Genomic DNA, 24,777 nt, shown 5'->3' with positions numbered 1-24,777 from the left:
GTTAGTTTACAGGAAACCTCTTTTTCAATGCTTTTATCGACCTTTGAATTTAAAACACGTTTTTTTCGCAAAATCGGCTACTAAGCAACTTAACTGTTAGGTTAAATAAAAAAATAATAAGATTATTTACTAATATTTATTATATTTACAACATAATCTTAAAGCTTATTACCGAATAGGAAATAGAACATCGCTAACAAAAGCTAGCGATGACATTTCATATTTTCTTTACTATTTTTCTTCGTTTAATTATATCGTTCATCGCTGGAGATAGGCAGCGAGTTGGTGTCTCTAAACCGTCTGGTAAGGCGGTCCCTGCCCGCGGTGATGCCTACGAGGATGCAGTGCATGATGATCAGGCCGAGCGCAGAGCCAACCACTACCAACATTGTCGGGCCAGGCTTGTCCCAGTCCAACATTGGGTAGATCCAGGATGTGCCGAATCTGAAAAAGAAAAATGATTTGGTTGTTAGAAGGTTTGATGACATTTATTCGGAGCTTTATATTTGCGAAGATAGACTATAACAGCTGGTTTTAAATACGTTTCAGTTTTCAGGCTTGTATTTTTCACGTGCTTATTTTAATTATAATTATAAGCTAGATAATTTCGCAAAATGGTCTTACAACACTATACAAGCCTGTTTTAAACAGAATTTAATATTGATTTGGTATTTTGACCTAGTAGCCCCTAAGCTGCACTCGGCCAGCGTTGTAGACTCCTTACCTCTTTCTCATTTTAGTAGGAGAGTCTTGCTCTGTAGTGGGCAACTAACCTTAATACATTTTATTTCTTATAAACATACGACTAGATAAAAAATATGGAACAGCTACAATAGCTACACCTTTTTCTATAAACTAGCTTTTGTCCACGACGTCGTCTGCGTGGTTTGTGTCTTAGGACAGAGTTTTCTTAGCGGATAATTACGTCATAACATTTACCTGCATGCCAAATTTGAGCCTGATCCGTCCCGTGGTTTGAACTGTGCGTTATAGATCACTATTTCAGTCAGGTCAGTCACCTTTGAGTTATACATATACACTTTTTTTTTTAACCCATTACTGTCCCACTGCAGGGCAAGGGTCTCCTCCCAAACGAGTGGAAGGAGTTGGCCTTGAGTCCACCACGCTGGCCAAATGCGGGTTGGGTTGGTTGAGTTATATATATTTAGATTTAGCATTTTTACTTACGGGCTCAGGCCACCAGCGAAGTGGAAGATGAGAGTGAAAACGAGGTAGACGAGACCGATCCCAATGGAGAAGTAGAAGTGCAGGAACCGTGTGGGATGTCGCGCGGTCACCGCCAGCACAAACATTACCACTGAGTTGATGCCGTGGATGAACACGTCCAGTACCGGGTCCATTGCGTAGTCCACACCTGGAACATGACATAGAAATTCATCATAACGAGCAATATGATAAGTTTCATTTTCTTGGAGATGATAGTTCATTATAATGAGTGATAGGATAAGTTAATTTTTTTGGTTTTATATGAGAGGAATATTAATGCATAAGTACATAGATAAAAAATACGCCTTATTCCCAAAGGGGTAGGTAAAGACCAGAGAACGCCACTTGGTACTATTTTTACCTGCGTATGTCTTATATCCATAGATCCTCCATCATCCAAGGATTTTCATCCTTTAAATAGGTGGTTGTTTAATCTTAACCGAAGTCCACGGTAAAAAAAAAATGATTGTTGCAATGCAGTATAATTAAATATATATTAATTACAGTCTATTGACCTGCGGGTAGGAAGTGATTCTTCTAGATAAGAAAATTGCTCTCGACCGAGATTTGAACTCGTGGTCGTACATTTTATGAGATGATACTGATTATCTTATTTGTAGCACTATAGTGAAGAAGTTACTAAGCCTGCTATTATAGCACTTTAAGCATGTACTTTGATACTATACATTTGATAATCCATACCGTAATGGTCTGTGTGAAGCAAATAAGTTAAAATCAGACCATCACTTTAAATCACGCAATTCTCTCATTGATAGACAGCGCCCTTTACCTTTCCATAATTTGGCTACATACAGAACCATCATTAAGCAAAGTTATGACATACATTTATATAGAATTGCTTCACATCTGAGTTATATATTGCGTATAATAGTAATTTAAAGTATTATTATAAGTGATTTAATCAGACTTACTCAGTTCGGTGAGCATTGCCCAGTAGAACAAGGTTATGAAGAACGCAACTGGTATCGCCATGTTGAACATCACCCAGTAAGCTTTCACGTACCATGGCAGTCCTATACTTGCATCTGAAAGTATAATCGTACTAATATTAGGCACTCGTGGCTAGTTGCACTCACGAGCCGGTAAACGATCAGTGGGTTAAGCAACCTAGGCGCGGACATTCCATAGATGGGTGGCCGCATAGTGGTATTTGAACTGAGCGTCTCCGTGCTTCGGAGGGCATGTGAAAAGTCGGTCCCGGTTGTTATCAATAAGATAACAGTCGTTAAGCCATGTCAAAGGCCTTCGGGCGGCTTGAACAACTTTGGCACTAGGTTGACCACTGACCATACGACAAATGAAAAAATTAACTAATATTATAAATGCGAAATTTTAGATTTTTGTATGGCGCAGTAGTATAGTCCAATTATTTTTTGTGCAATCCACAAAAAGTTGTTACGGGTCTGGTTGTACTTTATGTTCGTTATTTATATGCTTGATAAAGCCCTTGCGGCACAAGAGCACTTCTAAGTGCGGGAGTTGACTTTAAGAATAAAATATTAGTCACTAATCATGCAATACGGGATAGATTGTAATTAAATTTGAATTAACATATAGTCACATATGATACTTTCTGTCCTGGGGAACCTTTTCACGGGAATGTAGTCGTGGGCTGGTTAGTAGTATAATATGTTTAAAGTAATAGCTTAGTTTTACTTTCATCTCTATTAACAGTAAACTACCGAGACTAGGAGTCCGCCTGACTAATATTTTATGCATAACTACTTGGATACTGCACTTGGATAATGTAAGATTATTTCTTTTGATAAATTTACTTAAAAAGAAAGTTCTAGTGTCTACGACTTTACAACCTCACAATCCTGGTTGTTAATGTGTCCATTATAAGTATGTACTCAGAAGTATATAAATACTAGCTGTCCCGCGCAACTTCGCTTGCGTCCAATAAGAGAGAATGGGTGAAATTTTTCCCCGTTTTTATAACATTAATTACTGGTACTCTGCTTCTTTTGGTCGTAGCGTGATGATATATAGCCTATGTCCTTTCTCGGATATCAAAATATCTCCATACCAAATTTCATGCTAATTTGTTCAGTAGTTTAGGCGTGATTGAGTAGCAGACACACAGACAGACAGACAGAGTTACTTTCGCATTTATAATATTAGTATGGATGTTTATCCGTTACTTGGTTACCATAGTCTTGTACTATGGTAACCAGCCAGCAACCTTTGCTTAGTTAGGAATCAAACTATTTCAAATCAGTACAAGTAAGCGGAGTTTATATCATATATCTCTGTCACCTTTGGATGTAACAAAGCTACTCTCCTATTTATTTACTCGCCCTAAATCTGATTTGATGTAGATAACGATGTTAGTTTAGGAACGATAACGTTAGATGTGGGTGCGTCGAATTAATCGATAGTTAACCACTATCTGTTGCTGTGATAACGAAATTAGGCATTCTAATGGAGACTCAGATTTCCGCGCTAGATATTATTATTATCGATTATGTATTAAAGATTTACACGATTATTACTCTATATCAGCTAAAATCAGCTTAGTTACAGGTAATCGTGTTCGCCACAGAAACTGGTGGAAACGAATGTTTTAAGATACCTATATTATTTTTTCATCACAATGTAGGTTTTACGTGAAATTGATTTAAACACACATTTTAGGTTCAAAAGCGTCTTGAATTAAATACTATTACTTCTTTTTCTCTGGTATCTGCCTGCCCCTATGGGAAGAAGGCGAAATTATGTATGTATGTAATGTACCTAATTACTTATTAGTAACCTAGGTACTAGGAATCTCATATAATACCTTACTGCATTGATTTGTTATAGTTGCATTACGGTTTAATTCATCATTGTTTAGTTATGCATCAAAGGTACATCAAATAGCGCAGGTTCACAATTAACTCGGATTTTTTCTAAGCATACATTATGTTTAACATTATTAAAGTAACAAATACGGATGTAGATTTTCATAATCTGTCGATATCACCCACCTGTCTATGACTAATATTATAATTGTTATTTGATTAAGAACAGAATACAAGTCAGCGTGATTGGAGGGGTAGAAGTAGGTATATGCAAGAGATTATTTTGATGAATATCTGATCTAACTTTTTAATCAAGGACTGTTGCAATATTATCAAAAATGACATGCCTATCTACAAAATGCACCACATGTCTTCCAATCGCTATTCTGATTACACTTCTTTCATATTGATTTAAATAAGAGGGAAAATAAGGCAGAGGAGTTAAAAACTATCGAAAAATTAAGGACATGATGGACATTGATATCCTAAACTTACGATTATTTAAAAAATAAGTTTACTTACCAATTGGTCCTCGTATGAATGCTCTCACAGACACCGCCCACGCAAATCCTGTAGCTGCAGTATTGAACATTAGTCCCCAGTGAGTGAGGAAAATAAACCAAAGACCTATATCAAACATTTGCGCAGTCAGCACCATTGACGAACACCATATAGCAATACATCCCACAAAAAGTATAGTTCTTATAAACAATAGAGGCAGCGTAGAACGATTCCTTTGCCAGCAACTCAAATAAAAGTCAGCCGCATTGTCGTGTTCTAAGAAAAACTTTTCTGTTTGAAATTCATTTTTAAAATATCTTTTTGCACCCATTTTTTTTTATAAATTCGTTTTAATTTATCGTGAACACAACCGTCGCGACACTCGACGCCGACACGACACTATGTTATCTTTGATTTCCTTCGTGATTGCGAGCCGTTGACGGTGATCCGTACATTTTTGCAGATAACAATAGAACAATGACGTCTCCTGATTTCATTAAAACTTTAGTCATCAACGTATTACTAAGCCGCCGGATACTTTTGCTCATTTAATACAGATTTAAAAGGATAGAGATATATTATTATGAAATAAGTATCTTCGGAAATACCAATATAGCTTGCATAATCCAGCCAATATAATCGTTCAGGTAGCTAAATCAAATGAAAAGAAAACGAAAAAGCACTCATTACGGTTACGTTTTATTTCATTATAAATTACACAAAATGTTACATAGATGAACTACTTAATACGTACGTGAACATTATCTACGTCTAAGGATCTTATAAAACTAAAATCACAGTGCGCTTTCATTACAAACTATATTTTTCTAACTCGAAAAGGTATATCTGTTCCACGATTTTAATTCCTCCTTGCAAGTTATAGCCCCTGTAACCTTTGTCATACAGCTTTCAGTTATTAAGAATAAAACATTTGGCTATATAAATGTTAAGTACACAAAATTGTCTTGAACACTTCATACTAATTAAGTTGATAAATTATATCACAATTTAACACAACACTATGCTTTGAGGGTCCGATTTGTGTCCAATTCACATCACTAAACTATAAGAAAAAAGTTAGAAAAAACATCATAGCCAGAGAATTGTAGGATCACCTACATTTTGTACGTTCCACCCAGAATATTGTTACGAGTGGAGTTTTTCGTCTTGAACAACAACACATTTGAGAATGCTTGTATCTTGAATAACGTGGTATCAAGGAGAGAAAGCATCGTTGTAGACTCCTGCGGGTTCAGCGAGGCGTCTCTTGGCTATAGCGTCGCGGGCTGAAGCTATGCCCACGACTATCAAATGCATGAGCGCCAGGAACAACGCCGTCAAAGTGATGACGACCAAAGTCTGCTCCGGCTTCGACCAGTCCACCACCGGGTAGATGAATGAGTTACCCCATCTGAAATTAAAAGGATTACGTAAACACATGTTTACCACAAGAAAAAGTAAAATCCGCTAATATTTACTACGTATATAGTTTTTTATAACAACCGTAGTTGAATATTATGTGATGTACAGATAGAACAAGGATTTTTTATTTTCACTAGTTTTTCTATTGTCTTTCTCTTAGAACATTGCTATGAAGGCGATGAAATCAAACCTTAATAAGAAAACATAGATTCTTCAAGTCACATGTAAGGAACTTGCATTCTGTGAGTTAGGCATTTTATTCAGATAAAATAAATAAATAAATTTAACCCATTACTGTTCCACTGCTGGCCAAGGGTCTCCCCCCGTAATGAGGGAGGGGTTAGGCCTTGAGTCCACCACGCTGGCCAAGTGCGGGTTGGGGACTTTGCATGCCCTCAATAAATGTATTAAACAAATTCTAGGCATGCAAGGTTTCCTCACGATGTTTTCCTTGGACCGTTGGAGCATGTGATAATTATTTCTAATACACACATAACTTCGAAAAGTCATTGGTAACACACCAATGCCTCGGGTTCGAACCTGCGACCACTTGCGTGGGACGTGTCAACTTATACCACTCGGCTATCACTGCTCTTCTATTCAGATACTTAGTTCAATAAAAAAAAAATTGTGCTAATAATTTAAATTTCTTAATCAAATTATCTTGTTGAATCTGAAATGACCCGCATCTGAATTCCAAATACGCTTATATCGAGGTGCTTTATTTAAGTCATGAAGTCGTCTAAATGCGATTTATTCCTAAAATGCTCAGACCGAGTTATTAACAAGCGTGATTAATATAATTAGCGTGATTACACAAAACATGTTTATAATCGCATCTAAGTGATGTGGGGGATTTTCTAAACGTTAATTAACATCCACGTTGAATTGCATCTCTAATGAACGCAAATTGTATTCAATCGCGTTTATGTCTTTTACACTAGACTAGTATAACGTAACAACAAGTATCGTTTTTTTGTTCATCGATTTCAAATTATCTCTTTATCGTAATAATCAATTTTTTTCTTAGTTTTCCTTATATGAGACACTAATAATAATGTTAATTATTTAATCTAATCGAACATTTAATAGTAATTTAGCATGACGAATATTTGTAATATCAAATATAGGCTATTCGGGTAATTCCGGATAGTCATAATTTTTCAATGCGGCAATAATTTTGACATTTTAATAACTACGTTCTACGTACAAATCCGGGACAAGAATATTGTCGAGGAATTTATAACTATCCGAACTTACCCGAAGTAGTCCGGACTTTCCCGAATACACTTACATAACGCTTTCGTATGTTTTACTGCCTTTCGTTCACATGTCAAAAGTTAGGCTATGAAATGTATGACCCGTATATTTAGGAAACGGTTGAATCACCCGATAACACGGGATGTTATCTTATCATTACACAATACTATCTATTGATTAAAATATAATCAGCGCTTGCGTTTTGATGTGCAATTTAATTAATAAGTAACATAAGAATTAAGAATTGTATCACTTAGGTAGTTAGCAGATTTATTGTATAAATCGTCATATTTCATAAATATCTGGAGGTCTGGAGTCGAAATGTATTGCAAAATTTAGCGTCGAGTGTTTTGCTTTTCACGATGACTCTAAGTTAAAATATCGAAGTGAAGACATAGGTCATCTAAATAACAAATATTTTCGCATATTTAAAATAAAACTATTTAGAGACTTTGAAGGTCTAAAGAATAACTATTATCATAATCTGCACGTGTCTCGTTTGTACAACGTTATAAATATTTATTGGTGTTAATTAGCTTTTTTTGCATAGATTTATATTTAGTTATTTCCATTTAAAGTTATATTAAGTGGTGTTTTTGTTAAGAACGGTCGGCTATGAGATTTAATTCATTCACTTCAAGGAGTCGCTTCAGAAGTAGTGCAAGGTCATTTCCCACGGTGTTAAGTTACATTTTGTTCTAAGTTACGATGCTTCACGGTATGTTTAGCGCATTGGTTATGGTGGTCAGTTTACTATTGCGACGTCAGGTGATGTGGGTTCGATGCCCATGGAATTACGTTATTCACAGATTAAATTGGGTTGCTGAACTTTATGCGTGTTGTTTGTTTGTAAATATTGGCGAAAGATTATGGAAAGGTATTTTTTTTTGTGAAAAAATAATAACTTACACGAAATATTACTACATGGTAGTGTGCTTTACAAGTCCGTATAAAACAGCAAATTACTTTTTTGGTGCTTAGACGTACTTAACTGTGCTAAAAACGAAATATATGGTTTACCTTGTAATTTATAGGCAAGAGAACATAACTCAAGCACTTTTTATGTTAGTAGGCCTTCGTGCGTGACCAAACTACATAAAACTTTTAAAGATATGAGTGTTTTGATCAAATAAATATGGGCCTCTAAGGCATCTTCGAGTTTCATAATCATTGGCTTATTATAATCCTAGCATTTGGCGGTATATCTTTAGTATTTACACGATAGCCGTATTAAAGCGTATTTAAACGTCACTCAGATTAATTGGCGCTTAAAAATAAGAGTCGGTGTTAGAGGGTGCAAAAACAAAGAATTACAGGAAATCTGACTTATGCTTATCTACATTAATAAAGCGAAAATAACATTCTCTGCCTCTATTATCTAAGGACAACCGGATAGCTATCGACTTTGTATGAAAACTTCATCAGCGCCCCTGCTGAGTGGCTTAGGAACTAATTTTGAAGTACATTTTAACTGTCAAATACTCGATACTCGTTAGTACCGACTGTAGAAAATCACGCTACAGTTATTAAGTCGTAAAGAACCAGGCTAATAATTAAGTCTTCTACATACAATATTAATGTCTATCTTAAACATAAGACTGATTGAATGCCTTATTAAAAATTAAAATGGACTTTATACGTTAAGATAAGTTACAATAAATCTTAATTCGCTAATCAAAGGGTAATTATCAACGTATTAGTCACTATGACAAGTGAAAATATTCACTCGCGTGATGATAAAAAATACGTGATAGATATTAAATTTGATTCATACATATAGGAAATCTCAGCTATTATTTACACCTTTACCCTCTTATTCATAAACACACTATAAACCTATTTTAGTTAAAAACCTACTATAATATGTTTTCACTTTTTCATTTCGCTAAGGAGTGAAAGAAACACTTTATAAGCCTTTCATAACTTCATATATTTTTATAAATAAGAGGGCAAGTGTACATAGAGGTGAATGTAGTACCCGCGTTTTGCATTAACAATGCTTATTTTATGTAATACTAGAGGCCGCGTGGAAACCCTTCCCGTGTAAATCCCGATCCCTCGGGAACTCTGGGATAAAAGTAGCCTATGTATTATTCTGGGTCTTCAGCTACCTACATAACAAATATCATCGTAATCGATTTAGTAGTATTTGCGTGAAAGAGTAACAAACATCCATACATACAAACTTTCGTATTTATAATATTAGTTGGAAGTAGGATATTGCAAGCCATACACCGGGCAAGTTACCTAACTTTGGGCTACCATTAAGAATAATGTACTGTAAATTAAAAAACTTCACGAGCACTCAGCCCGGCTCAGGAATAAAACTAGAGGCCTCGTATTAGGCAGTCGTATACACTACCGCCCAGACCACAGCGGCATTAAATTTGATTCATAGATTGAGAAATAAAACAGGCTTGTATTCAAGAATTTTAATCAATGAATTTGGTCGACAGGTTTGCGCGGAAGGATAATTGCCTACTGGTTTTGACTGGGGATACTATCGCAATAAATACCTTGAATTAATGCATTTAGTGCGCCTTGTTAATATATGTATGTATTTTATTAATTATATGGTAATATACTTAATTTTTGAATGCACGTGCAGCGCGTAAATAAAAGTCAGACAACAAACTGTTGTTCTGACTTTAATTAACGGTATGAAACGAGATGAACAGCTGTCAACAAATCGGTAGCGCGATTCTCAACAATTATAATTATCGAATATCGACAACCAGCGCCTCTAGCGGGCGCCATAGATACTACTTTTTCAGTAAATTCAAACCGTTAAACTCTCAACATCAGATAGCCTATCTGATAGATAAAGTAACAGAAAATAACTGTCAAAAGTTAACCTAACATACTAATATAAACTTATCCAGAAGTGATCAATCAATCAATATGCTTCACATAATGAAACTATGAAAAATACGAATTCTGAAGTATTTATATGTGGAGGATTTATAGCAGTTTAGGAGTACTGTGTGTTGGTTAAGTTGGTTTGGTTTTGAGGCAATTAATCTACAACTTTTTAAAGTAGAGCTGTGGTTTGTTTTTAAGATATATCGACGAGGGGTCAATAATGTTTGGATGAGTTATGGTGTACAATTGTACATTTGCGAAAGGGCAGCGTTTATATTTAGCAAACACTTAGGACAAGTCTCGGTACATATTTAATACTTAAATACATTCAAGGTTTAAGCTAGCACACATGCGGTCGTTCACATTTGAGTAAGGACCGAGTAATGGATGGTTATTACTATGTTAGAATTTATTTAACTGTTATTTTGGTGCTAGCAGCTAATATTACTAGGATTACTAGTCAAATGATAATAGGTAACGATCTACCACGTTGTAGGTAGGTAAGAAATAAAATTATAATATTTTGTATACACAATACTACTTACTAAGGTTAAAATCTATTTATCATAAAATAGTAAATAGTAATAAACACTCCTCTTTTAAAATGTTGTCATAGATTTCTTTAATGTGGGCCTTGCTTGTGCTTCATCTGTCTATAATTAGCTAGGTAACCTTATATTGGTTTGTCCTATTGAGTTGCTGAAAGCCAAATTTTATGTTATTTATTTCTTAGGTAGACGTTATCACGCTATTATATCGGACAGCGGAGTACCAACGAAACAAACGAGTGTTAAAATACGTTTAACTTAATATAATTAAGTATTAATTGCAAGCCGACTGTGAGACACGTTTGTACGTCCTCTAAAAGACTCAATGAGATATGAGAAGCCATAACAGTTCGTAATAGTTATAAGCAGTGCGTTCAATGACACCTACCTACTGTTCTATACTGAATGTTAACGATGTTAACGAGCTCACGGCTACATTTGTTTGCGGATGAATAATCACACTAGTTTGACATATAGTTTTAGTTTTGTTTTCATTATTTAGTATGGATTCTATGTTTACTATACATATAAGGCTCTATTAGCGCTAGGAGTTTAGAATTGTAGTTAGTTTGCAAGAAGTTTGGATCGAACTTGGGTCCTTTCCATGATAAATTTTATCATAAGTACATACGTTTTACGTACAGCATTATTTTTGCTATAATATAGTTGACACACGTCTGCGTTACCTTTTTCAGCCGTTTAGGAGAAGATTTTTTAATAAAGGTGCTCAAATAATACTCCTCAATTTAATTTGACATGAAACGATACATTATTTTCAACTGTAATTTATATTAATATTATAAATAGCACTGAGTGATACTTTCTCGTCATGAGTAATGTGCACTATCCAACGTTAACGATTACTAGAAACTTCGTAATTTCTTATATCTATTTTATTAATGCAACCTACAATCCTTAGCTATTTAATTGTGATTCTTTTTATATTCTAGCTATACATAAGAACCGTGATTGATAGCGGTAGGTCCGTAATATTTTCTCAAAGGCATTCACAGGTCAGTTAGGAAATATAATGTATAGAAACCAGATAGTTCGCACGAGATTCTATGCATATAAAACGAAACAAAAACATGATTATATTGTTCATGTGTTTCGAAACTATGGACGATTGTTGAGACCTCCTAGACAATACGTGGTACAGTTCAGTTACTGGCCTAAGTTCCCATACTGTTTCGTATTATAATGCATTACTGGTACTCTGCTCCTATTGGTCGTAGCGTGATGATATAGCCTATGGCCTTCCTCGATAAATGGGCTATCTAACACTGAAATAATGTTTCAAATCGGACCAGTAAGTCCTGAGATTAGCGCGTTCAAACAAACAAACAAACAAACTCTTCAGCTTTATAATATTAGTATAGATTTTCAGGCACTGATAGATCAATATAATTTATCTATGTATTACTTAGAATTTTAGCCGCAAAACAATTTATTTATATTGAAAACAAGGACTTTACTCTTAACAAATATTTAAGAATGTTGATGTATTCTAAATCAAGTCTAATTTTAATAATGTTTGTCATTTTAATACGCAGGAGATGTTGAATCTGCTCAGGTCGTCTAGCATTAACCGTGATATTACTATGTGCCGCCACGCAGGCTTATATCATAACGTACGGGATTTGCATGCTAAATATTAGTTTATTTGTTTCCTTATTTATTGTGGCATAAGAATGTCAAAACAAGGTGAAGCTGTAAGGTAACGAAGTCGGTATTAAATTTGTCAATGAATTCCTCTCAAGTCCGACCTTGCGGCTTATGGAGTTTATTTGTGTAGTGACAAGTCTTTTGTGTCATAACATCAAAGTCTCTGAACGTAATGCGTGAACTTGAGTGATCAGTGATATGCATCAGTGAATGACCTCTAAGCTCAGCAAATTGTTCACGTGTCGCGAAGGTTTCTCTCTTACGACATGTATCAACAATCTTCGAGCGAAACAATCAATTAGAACTCGATATTTTGATCTTGAACTTATAGTTGATGCAAGCAACTTGTGGAGTAGCTTACTTACGAAATTGTTTGGGTTATGATCGCTCGTGAATACTTATATAATATTATGCCAAACATTTGCATACTTCAGTCAAGACGAGTCATTACTATTTTGTCTTCGTTTGCATAAAAAACTTGCCGGCTGGTGTTATTTCTAATCGGCGAGTGTTTTGTTTGTTTTTATAGAAGGTTGCTAAAGTAGCACTTTAGTGATATTTGACCTTTGTTTACAACTATGAGTGTTTTTGCATTAACATCGAAGTGATCATTTTATTAAAGCAGCCTGTCGAAAATTTAATCATAATCATAATCGATATTTTGCAACGTTTCTGACAAAGTTTGATTGGAAAGAACATCTTTCGATTTTTGGAGGATTCTCTTCGTCTAAAAGTCGACAAGATCGTTGACAGATAAATATAAATATAGTAAAGTGTACTCACGGGTCTTGTCCGCCGGCGAAGTAGTAGATGACGGTGAAGAGCATGTAGGCGCCGGCGAACCAGAGCGGCTGCATGATGTGCATGAGGCGGCTGGGATGCGCCGAGCACACCAGCTCCACCAGCATCACGCAAGAGTTCACGCCGTGCAGCATCACGTCCAGCACCGGGTCCGGAGCGTAGTTCACTTTGGCTTTTGCTAGAAATAAAACAGTTTCATTAGTTGTTTATATGTAAATAAACTGCACACATTACCTTCCAGAAGGTATATAGAATGCTCTTTGAAAATCTTTAAAACTTGGTCGTAATTTTACGACTAATGTAGATAGCAGTAGATATATGCCCGATAGAAATGATGCAAAAAGACCAGGTGGAATTGGTATCGTTTGGAAATAGCTGCTTGAAATGCTTTTATCCCTTTGATATAGCTGCACGTATTTGACAAAGGTTGTGAAAGAAATGAAACAGCTGAAAAGTTCAGTCGACGAGATGTTGTTTCTATATTTGTTTGTTCTGATGTATTTAATTAGAAGGAGTACACAAATAGGAAGAAGAACATCGTCTAGAATAGGTTAATATATCCGTTGAGAGTCAATACGGCTATAAAAGTAGAACAGTTTTGGCAATATCCTTCCTGCCCGCCAATTATGGCGTTCAGTGAGGTCAAACACAACAATGAAACATTAGAATCATATCTGATTGATTTTAATAACATTCAAGGTCTTAGATACTACGAATGTCTTAAAATTTTACATTTTTGAATTTTATGACCTACATAAATACTTTGCAGAGGCGTTCCAAAATGAATTAGGTACGACGGTCGATGGTGTAACTTAATTTTAACTCGCTACGGTATTAACAAAGATGTTGTTTAATTACAGATGACGAAAGAATGGTTCAGTTACCGGATTTCAAGACGCCCCAGTAGAACACCGTGATGAGGAAAGCCACGGGGATGGTGATGTTGTAGAGAAGCCAGTACGCCTTCACGTACCATGGTAGACCAAACGTTGCGTCTGTACAAACAAAAATATGATTATTTACTCTGCTAATCATCAAAAGTGGTTTTATTGAGTTTATATTACGCAAGTGCGTTTTTTAAATTTCTAGAAGGCAAAACATAATTGCATCTGACCTTCGACTTGCAGTTCAAGTACCTAATTTTTTAAAGCAATTTCTATCGACAGCTTCTCAAAGCCTTTTCCAGAATTTGCAAATAGCTGCACCTTCCAACTACGTTTTCTAATGCACCTATAATCATGAATTCTCGTGAGTGAGCTATGGAAATTACTTTAATTTACGAACGAACGTGGCCGCGTGCAATTAACTTAATATTTCGTGCATACACGAGTATTCACGCATTCTTCCGCTAACATTGCTTGAACGGCGCACAATTGCCTATATGTGTTGTATATCCGTTACGTTGTATAGTTGTTAACCTCCATAAACACATAAATTGGATTAGTTAGTATATTTAGAACAGATAATGAGTAGTTTTACATTTATAGCGGCTGTTTAGAGGCAGTTAGCGAGATGAGATAATGTCGAGGCGGTATGTTGATGAGACCTTACGCGTGAACAGCTGGAGGTCGCCCGACCGCACCTGAACGTGCCCCTCGCTCCAGCCACGTGCCACACATCTCACACCACATATCAACCCACAAGTTCAACGTTTCGTAACAATGCAATATTATGTTTACGTTACAAACAACGTGTTGTCCACACATTATTATTATTGTGCCATATCTCAATAGTCTGTTGATAAACAATACGTGCGATTTATCACTAAAGATAACAGTGAATAAATCGCAATACATGTATCCGTACAACTTAGAGAAAAAGAACAAAAAGCATACCAATAGGTCTTTTAAAGTAAGCATATGCCGAGACAGCGGTCGCGAAGGCCGAGGTGAGTACGATTAGTAGGAATCCCCAATGTGTTAGGTATATGAACCAGAAGCCGAAATGTATGTTCAATGTCAAGGGCACCGCAACCATAGAGGTGACCAGCACGCACGTAGAGAACAGGAAGAGGAAAGTCCTCAGGGACAGGAGGTAGGCGGCCGAGCGGTTGCTTTGCCAACAGCTCACGTAGAAGTTGGACGGCGACGGGTGCTCCAGCATACACTTCCGCCATTGACATTGACTCTTCACACACTTGACGCAGAGCATGTTGCACAATCAGCTCCCACAAACACCACATAAAGATTCTAACAGACAGTCACTCGGTAAACGCATTTCAAAACGTTCTTTGTTCGGTGCACGATCGCATTGATCCTTCACTTGATTGCTATGATAACCTATTCTTTATCTGCACTTTATATTTCCAGCGTTAAATATGACCGATCGTGTACATAGTTAGTGATAAACTAAGCAGTGAAAATGAAAATGTGGAGCGAGCAGTGAAGCGTAAGGCCTGATCTTGTAACAAGACTCCGACTGTAATGAACTTGTTCCTTATTCAATCGCCAAGGCCTTGCGACATAGATTTTTAATCGCAACTTAGATACAATAGGTTTCATTATCGTTTTGTCAATTATCCTATCTACTCCGCAGTTGTTTTGACAATGATTTTAAAACACAATTTTTAATTAGAATGCTTTAATTATAAAGGAATAAAATCACTATCACTACATAGTATAAAACAAAGTCGCCCATTTTGTCTGTAGTCCCTTCGTATGCATAAAACTTTAAAACTACGCAACGGATTTTGATGCGGTTTTCACTAATAGAAAGAGTATTTTCTCCGACAGGTTTTTATGTATAATTGAAATACATTGAAACTATATTAGCTGAGTTATAGCGATTTATGTCCAAGAAGTCAGAAAAAAAATCTAATTGAAGATTGCATTTGTGCGTGCGCCGCTTATACCGTTGGATACAAGTAAGAACAATGTATAGCAAAAACATTGGTCTTTATTAGTTCTACAAAAAAGTCCGCGATGACATATATCCAGCTTTTTTATTTAAGTCACATAAACTACTTTTCTGTATTAAAAAACATTTAATTCGTTGGGTGATGTTTAACTGGTGATATAACCAATAATACATACATCCTTATCAAAATAAGTAAGTTCATCATCACGAGCATTTAATTTAGATTATTTTTGCAGTTTACAGTGTGTTATTTAGACATATAGTTTAGGAGATATCACGATATTAGTATTGCGGCACGGTACGGGCCGGCCGCGGCGGCGGGGGCAGCGTCCCTATAAATAGCGCGTCGGCGGCAGCGGCTCCCGAACAAAACACCCCAACAAGGGGACCTACCAGGTCCCGATGTTGGCTCCACGTGTCCCGTAAGGGGCACTGTGAAGACTTCGACATGCGCGGCTCCTCATTAGCACTTTGAAATTGGAAGCGATCGGACGCGTTTATTTATCGCAGCTCTTTGAGAAAAATAAAACGTGCTTTTCAGCGCGACAACAATAATTGTATGATAATAGTAGGTATTGTATTCTAAGGTTAGTATTAAATCGCACTTATTAGTAAGATTAGTTTTTTTAAATATAAAACCGTAATTTATGGATTGATATTTTCTATTAAGATTTTGGTTAAAATTTAAAGTTAGGTCAATTTAATATTAGGGAAATAATTAAAAAAAAAATCGTAATTTAAGGTAAGATAAGTTCAGAAAAAGAACTTAATAGAATAGGTATCTTTCTTTTGTTTCTAAGTACATATTTAGATATTTTTTTACCGAGGCACATGCGAATAATATGTTAACTCACTTAAAAATTATGACGCATTCTCTCGCAAGCAAAGTTGCGCGGGTCAGCTAGTACTGAATAATATTATCCATCCAATGAATCATTTCATACAACAGACGACAAAGGCTGAAAGAGTCATGACCTTGATAGAGTTTTTGTTGCATTGAGAATGAACCACAACACTATTTATTGCATATTTTGTGATACGCGGCAAGGACGAGACATTATTAATTATAAATACAGATAAAAACAAAGGAAGAATAATATTTTTTTGATTGGAAATAAGTAGAAAGAGTTTAAATTATTGCAATCACTCTTCAAATATGTTCATTTGAATGTTTGAAGGTTGATAGGAAATAACGTTTTAGCTGATTGTTGAATATTATTTTCATATTGCTATTGTTGTAGCTGATCTAATCGTTGTCATTACTTGTAATTTTAGTTTAATGACAATACATCTGTCGTTACTGTGGTTAACTGTAAGTTGCTATCAAGGTGCTTAGTTCTACGAGTTGAAATTCAAGTTTCACACCCTTATTGCTTTTCTAGGGTGAAACAAAGGTAGCAATTAATTCTTTAAAATAATAAGAGTGTTACGGAACATGTTTGGAGCACCTAATAACTCTTATTAAACTTTCTTCGGCACGATAAATAGATTGTATTTTCCAGTTTTATTAGTTTACTTTGCGAAACAATCGTACACGCGTGACCGAGCCGGCTCGGTGCATCGTTTTATGCGATACAAGAATGTTGCTACCGACAGTGCACAGACTGGCTGGCCGGGCTGGCAGAGTGCCGCCGCCGCAGCTAGTGAAGTATTTCACCAGTAACCTGCGATCAGTCAGGATGCTATGTGAAACACAAGGTGGAGCAACTACGACTACGTATCGCATCGCTTCCTGCGGAACACGACATTATGTTTTTAATTAGCAGATGCAATGATTAACCAATTAGTTACCTGTTAATCCTTTACGTTGTGATGCGACGTATATGCCGAATGTGGATTCCAGAACTATGAAGCCGAGTCCCCAGTGCGTCATGTACAGGAAAAACATTTCTGTCGGCCCCCAGAAGAACGACACGGACCAAATCATGATGACGAGGGCCCACACAAGGATGGGTATCCTCCAGTATAAAGGAGATATTCTTCCGATACATGATCTTGTGAACGGTTCACACAGCACGTTCTCGTCCTTATCAAATATGCCCGTGATGCAATTGAGGCCTTGCTTCCAGGACCACCGCACCATTTTGGCAGATTGTCTTTGAACTTTAATCGATTTTTAACTTAAAGTTTGTTTGTGTGCTTATAACATCTTGAACTCGCCGTCAAAATATTTGTAGAGCTGTGGACAAGGACATGAAGATATTAAAACATATTTACGTCTTTGTTTGTACACAAGGTAAAATCATAAAATTACCATAAAAATAAATGAAATTATCTTGAATATGTTTGATTGGCCATGACGAGTCACTAGCCAGTAAGATGCTTTGTCTCTGCTACAGTCAATAGAGAGTGTTGGCTCTCAAGATACAGAGTATGTGAACAACTGTACGTAAGAAACAAGTAATGGGTTGATAGTATAGGGCTATTTACTTTAATTGAACAAATCACGGAGGTCATACTTGCCATAGAACGATCGATTGCGTTTCGTATTCATGTAAAAGTCAAGGTAACATTTATTACCACTGCAATATTTTTTAATAACTTAATTTGCTTTTATCTGTTTTTTAAATTGTCTAATTATTATTGCTACTATTAACCAATAATATTAGTTATTAGAGGGTCAAATTACACTGAAATCCTAAAAATAACTGACGGTATTATCACCGGAAAATTTGATTAATTAATTAATCATAATATTAAATGATGTATTATAAAATTTATATGCCTATCATAGAAAAATGCTGATTCCACGGCGTGATGAAATCATAAAATTTGTAGGATTGGAAAAGAGTAGACTGGCACGTCATTGAAGGGAAAGTAAAGACCAGAACTTTTTATCAAGCCATCATTTGATCATACATCCTTAAACTGAGTTGAGACTACCGTATAAGATTAAATACTTTTTTCAACTCTGAACTTTACAACATTCTTAAGAATGCCAATAAATTATATTAAATAACAAACTGAAGCGTTAAGTAGAAAAACAGGTACATAAGTGAATGACTCGAAGTGTCGGTAAATGTAAACACAAGTTACAAGTTCAAGTTCAAATGGTCGATAGAGTTGCGCAGTCGCAGCCTAATGACCTACATAATATATTATGTGGAACGAAACGCTGCACCCATGAATTCTAAACCTTACTATCACACGTACAAGTGCAACTACAATTTTAATTCACGAACGATTACAAAATGTACCTACCTACATTACATCCACTTATTTAATTAATAGGCATTTATTTTGTAAAAGTATGATGTATATACGTGACTAGCTGACCCGCGCAACTTCGCTTGCGTCACTTAAGATAATCATAATTTTCCCCGTTTTTGTAACATTTTTCACTGTTTCTCTGCTCCTATTGGTCGTAGCGTGATGATATATAGCCTATAGCCTTCCTCGATAAATGGGCTATCTAACACTGAAAGAATTTTTCAAATCGGGCCAGTAGTTCCCGAGATTAGCGCGTTCAAACAAACAAACAAACAAACAAACTCTTCAGCTTTATAATATTAGTATAGAAGTATAGATAAGTAATGCGTAGATAACATTATTACATACGATTGCTTTACTATTGTGCTTTTTTCTTTTAGTTCTTACGAATGTAGTTTTGTTCTTACGCAGTTAGTGCTTTATAAACTATGCAATATTGTTAAGACAGAGCCAAATGGATTTTGAGAGAGATAAGATGATTCTAGAGTTAAAGTCTTTTTATATTTACTGTGTAAAATTGATAACTACCTCTAGTTACTAATTTAGAGAGAGGTAGGATAAGAGAGTTGATAGGTTTCAAGCCAAATCGACTTGAATCCAGCTGATACTGATATCGAGGGAAGAACCGTAAAAGTCTAGCAATAAGCTTGTCACTGACTTATTTTCATTGGAAAATTCTGGCTAACGCATATAACAATCAAACCTCGGTAAACACTGTATGACTGCGTAAATCCCCACGTGTGACAGAAATAATGAAAATGCTTGCGATTATACGATAATAAGAAATTGCTATAATATTGGTTTCATGAAGGACCGTTTGGTTAGGCAGCTGCTGCATAGAATCAAATTGATTGAACCTCACTTGTCAATACGTACAGACAAAAGTCAATAAACTCATGTATTATCTAAATTACGAAGGCGATAGTCCCCACCTGTTAAGAGATAGTACATTAAGTACATTACAAATATAACAATTAAACACGTTAAAAATTATTCAACATTATTCATATTTAGAATATTTTAACAATGTTGTTCAAACCTACGAAATTAACATGAGATTAGATTAATTATTCTTTGCTTGTGATAGACATGTTTTTGTTAATGTTCTTTATCATAACAAAGACTTTATATAGGTACCTAATGTAAGTGTCAGTATAATATTCAGCTTTTAAATTGTATCAAGCGAGAATGTGCAAAATATTTTATATTGTATAAAGCAAAAATGACATTTTTGTTTTCCTTATTTAACCAAATATTATTGTCCACGAAACACACACAATGGACACAACAATACACATTGTTATGAGTCTTATTTTAAATTAATTATCCTGAATTTAAATTTAAAAGTAATAAAATGTATAATATTTTTATGATGGATTCTAGAAACTTATCAAAGCCAGTTTTTACGTGTTTTATACGTTTTGGAGACGAATTAAAGGCAGCTGACGTCTGTTAGTAAGTAATCATTAAAATAAATATAAAGTTTTATACCTCTTCATTTGTGCGTCACAATTCAAAGTCTTGACGGAAAATATCACAATCCCTGTATCATAATATTTGTGTAACTTGAAAGCGCGTCTATGGCAATACTTGTAAGTAGGTCTAGCAAATTTTTTTACGGTGGTGATCAACGTTACCAATGGGACGGCAATTTTACGGTGAATACCATTTCTAAATTCAAACAATAAGAATTTTGTCGTTAATACCAACTTAAGTTAAGCACTAAAGTTGTTAAGCTGTATGTGTTATGGGTTCAGTACCTAAACAACAAGCTTTGCCTAATATGCTAAGTCGTCTTGTCCGTACGTCATAAAGTGGATTTATGTTTGGTTGTTTGTTGATGTTCGTGCCGGCCTACAACATCCTTAAATGCACAGCTGTTAGCACGCTACGTGGAAAATTATTTCAAGGTCATTTTAGAAACTGAGGAAAACGCTCATTCATTATCCTAACCTTCAGGATGCGCGTCGCTCACGGTACCTGAACGATTGCTAATAACATTAAGGATATAGTACAAAATATCCTATGATTACTAAATTCACTTTATTCCGTGGATGTCGTAAGATTAGTTAACAATGTAACTTACATAAATTACAGTATCGATACATTATATTCTAAGCAACAAGTAACTTTTCATAGAACACTTTAGACGATTCGCTAAGCGACATTAGGTAGCTTATACCCAGTTGCGCTCACCAATCGGTAAACGATCTATAGGTTAAGCAACGTTTGACGCAGTCATTACACAGGTGGGTGACTGCTTATTGATATTCCAACTGAGAATCTCCGACCGTAAAAAGTCGGTACCAGATGTTATCAATTAAGATAACTGTCGTTAAGCCGCGTCAAAGATCTTTTGGCGGTTTGAACAACTTAAACACTAGGTTGGGCACTAACCACACGATTAGATTACTCTAATATACATAAATTAAAGCGACTCGTTTAGTATATGTTTATATACACTAGTACATCATGACGTGCAAATCATATCGACTTGCATCGCACTAAGAATAGAAGCACATTCCGCCTAGACAAAGTAGATGCTAGTGAGCGCAATAGCTAACGTAGAGATAGGTCATAGCACTGTCTCCGAGCTACATTTATACGCGTTTATTGACGTATTGAATAACGTACCATCAGAGACGTAGACTAATTCTATCTAGATTAGAATAGTACCTCCTAGTCAATAGAGTACTAAGATTATAGAGTCAAATGCGTAAGATTGTACAGATGTATGAGTATCTTGTTATCTAATCTTTCATGCAAAATGGCAGACATATGAATTTTCGTGAAAAATTGTGCATAGATTGTTTTACAATCTGGATCGACAGAGAATCGGATGCTTATATTTTCAGGAAAACTAGTACAGTTTATTTCTACTAAGATACAATTTCAGATGTAAGAATTAACAGGCGAACTATTTGTAGTGGAATAATTCGTGCTAGTGATAACTAAATGACAAAAGCCGTTAAGGCATCTTCAAATATTTTATCCCTAAGTAAAGTTTGACGACAGTGCTCCAAAAGAGGCAAATGTCCCCAGAAGGACGGTGTGTGAAAAAACTGAATGACTTCTATTTATACCTCATGTTTATTTTCCGTTTTGTTTAATCCCACGTCAGTATTTTTTTGTACTACCTATAAATAATGTGTGCAATTTAATTTATTATGAGTGGATGTTGATTGCACAGGAATGCTCCCGAGTGTTGCCAATATTTTATTGGCACGTCTCCCAGATTTCCGTCAGTACGTATACTATATTAATCTTGCAGTTTGTCTAAAGGAAATTTAGACCTGCATCATTAAATACGTCCTTAGAATAGTTAAATTATTCGTTTTTCTCGCACGGATCTGAGTTTTAAGGTTTCAATTCCTAAGATACTATCGTTTTTTTGACTGACTGCCTTTTCAAATTGCGTGTGTTAAAGAAATTATACTTAATTTGATATATCAGTGAACGAGATGTCGTTTGGAAAATTTGCAGGAATTAAAGTTCTTTTAATCAGATTTAAGGAGGATGCCGAGTCTCAAATTTTGTATACAGACTGAAGCCTCTCAAGATTCCAAGTAAAGATATAAATATTATAGTATTTAACCAATACCGCTTATACCGACTTACTACATCTTGTATGATTAGACCAGGGCTACCGCATCATCCCTCAAATTTTATAATAGGAAGACCTGATTTTAACACTGAGGTTTATTTGTACATCGATGATAAATCATGATAAAGTCTGTGAAAAGTATAGAGCTCTTTCCTGAGGTTCTGCCTGCCTACACATTTTTTCAGCCAATTCAAAGATTTGGTCTACCACTCAAGTAAATATTACGATTGTCGTGGTTATTATCGCATGTATAATATTTGTCGTTCTCTGGTTTATGCCTGCCCTTATGGAAAAAAGGTGTGACATTATGTATGTGTGTATGTATGTATATTAGTATTGAATTGCAGATAATTAATCTATTCATTAAATTAGCTATAATATTAGATAATACATCAATATGACTATTTAATTGTCGTAATCTATAATACCCCGGATAAAATATTGCTCGTTGCGATTTATATTTCCTCCTCTATTTATAAAATATTACCTGGTTTCTATTTAAATATATTTCACCTTCTTAGTTTTAAATTGATCGATTGATCCTTTCAAAAATTGCCTTCTAAGTGAGTAGGCATTTTAATACGAGCCTATACATAGATTGGGTCGAGGACTTCCGCTTGATATCTATTTAACATACGAGTACTACAAGTAGCAACTAGTTGACCTATCGTGGTTAATGAACGATTATAAGTAGTAGAACGATTATAGTAGTACCCATTCGGGTAATTATTTAGAATATCTGATTAAGCATTTGTATGAGCCAGCGAGGAAGGTAAAATTATATGTTTATTTTACAAAAATGGAGCATCAACATTATGTTTGTGATTAGATTTGATTGTACGGTAAATTTTCATATTTTCACGAAACTAATCATTATTTTTTTTTTAGTTAGTTACCTCATTTTTTTATATTCGCGTCATGAAGTGATAACAATATACAATACGAACGGACAAATAATCGAGCGTTAACTCATCGATCCCATAATATTGCTTACCTGCCTGATCTCTCATTAAAATAGTTTGAAGCATTTATGTCTTATTTTTCCAATTAACTATACTGTATGTACTTAATTAAAATAATTACACACTTGCTGTTCGAAATAATTACATAAAGAGAAGACTTTTTAAGAATTTTTACTAAACATAATACGTACCACGTTTATTTAATTTTGTTCACACACTGACCACACAATAGAATTTTGAGTCATAGACAAATATTATTTTCAATATCAAACGACAGTCGTTAGAATACGCGGTTCGCGGTTCAAAACGAGAATAGTGTGAGGCACGCAATGCGCGTGCGCGTGATACAGCGCGCGGGTGCCGCGCGACTAACTGCTCTGCGCCTTCGTGGTGGATGCTGCGAGCTAAGGCCACCTGCCGCTCAGCCAGGCCACCGTGCTCTATCAAAAATATACTCAGATAGGTCACTCACAACCTCTTATTTGTTTTTATTAAAAAACGCCACTCTGTTAAGAATTCTTAGTTAATATTCTACGCAAGTATTTAGTTGTTCGTCTAACGCAGGGGTTCCCATCCTTTTCTTAGTCCGGGACCACTTTTATAATATTCTTGTTAGGAGGCACCCCTATGTCAGCATATTAAAAATAAAGTGTAATAATCATCCTGAAAATCTTTGATTTTAAAATCACTCGCGGAATACTGGTTACGAACCACTGGTCTAAGGCAAACGATCATTATGAGATAATATGTATAGTTAACGACATTTCACATATCCTCGCTACATTTTTTGCTGCTTAGTGTAATAAAACTAGGTTAAAACTATGTTAGCAATGTAATATAATACTATATGTATATGAGTAATTAGTACATACATTATAATATGGTCATTTGAATGTAGGTACAAATACAGGACAAAGACTGGTCACATTAAGTCACATACTGTTATATAGGTATATGTACCTATGATCTTGTCACATACATATTTGCGGATAATAATTAACAATTAGCAGAAGTATTTGATTTGAATCGTATTTCACTGTTAGTGGGTAGGTACC

General features: G+C 35.4%; 2 protein-coding genes across 2 annotated transcripts; both read right to left on the bottom strand.

Moving 5' to 3' along the window:
* Positions 1–147: 147 nt before the first annotated feature.
* LOC142976005 (protein rolling stone-like) lies at positions 148–4,940 on the bottom strand. The gene is made up of 4 exons (XM_076119190.1): positions 4,554–4,940; positions 2,160–2,273; positions 1,189–1,375; positions 148–444 (listed from the first exon to the last, which is right to left on the bottom strand). Exons 1-4 carry the CDS (start codon positions 4,861–4,863, stop codon positions 246–248), a joined length of 810 nt encoding a protein of 269 aa, XP_075975305.1. The 5' UTR covers positions 4,864–4,940; the 3' UTR covers positions 148–245.
* A 272-nt stretch (positions 4,941–5,212) lies between these two features.
* LOC142975996 (protein rolling stone-like) lies at positions 5,213–24,104 on the bottom strand. The gene is made up of 5 exons (XM_076119177.1): positions 23,914–24,104; positions 17,738–18,125; positions 13,975–14,085; positions 13,073–13,268; positions 5,213–5,943 (listed from the first exon to the last, which is right to left on the bottom strand). Exons 2-5 carry the CDS (start codon positions 18,027–18,029, stop codon positions 5,748–5,750), a joined length of 795 nt encoding a protein of 264 aa, XP_075975292.1. The 5' UTR covers positions 18,030–18,125; positions 23,914–24,104; the 3' UTR covers positions 5,213–5,747.
* Between the last annotated feature and the right edge of the window lie 673 nt (positions 24,105–24,777).

The sequence above is a fragment of the Anticarsia gemmatalis genome, chromosome 1 (genome assembly GCF_050436995.1).
Source record: "Anticarsia gemmatalis isolate Benzon Research Colony breed Stoneville strain chromosome 1, ilAntGemm2 primary, whole genome shotgun sequence".
In the NCBI taxonomy this organism is placed as follows: Eukaryota; Metazoa; Arthropoda; class Insecta; order Lepidoptera; family Erebidae; genus Anticarsia; species Anticarsia gemmatalis.
Note: the sequence above shows the minus strand (reverse complement) of the source record. Positions and strands in the feature narration are given on the sequence as shown.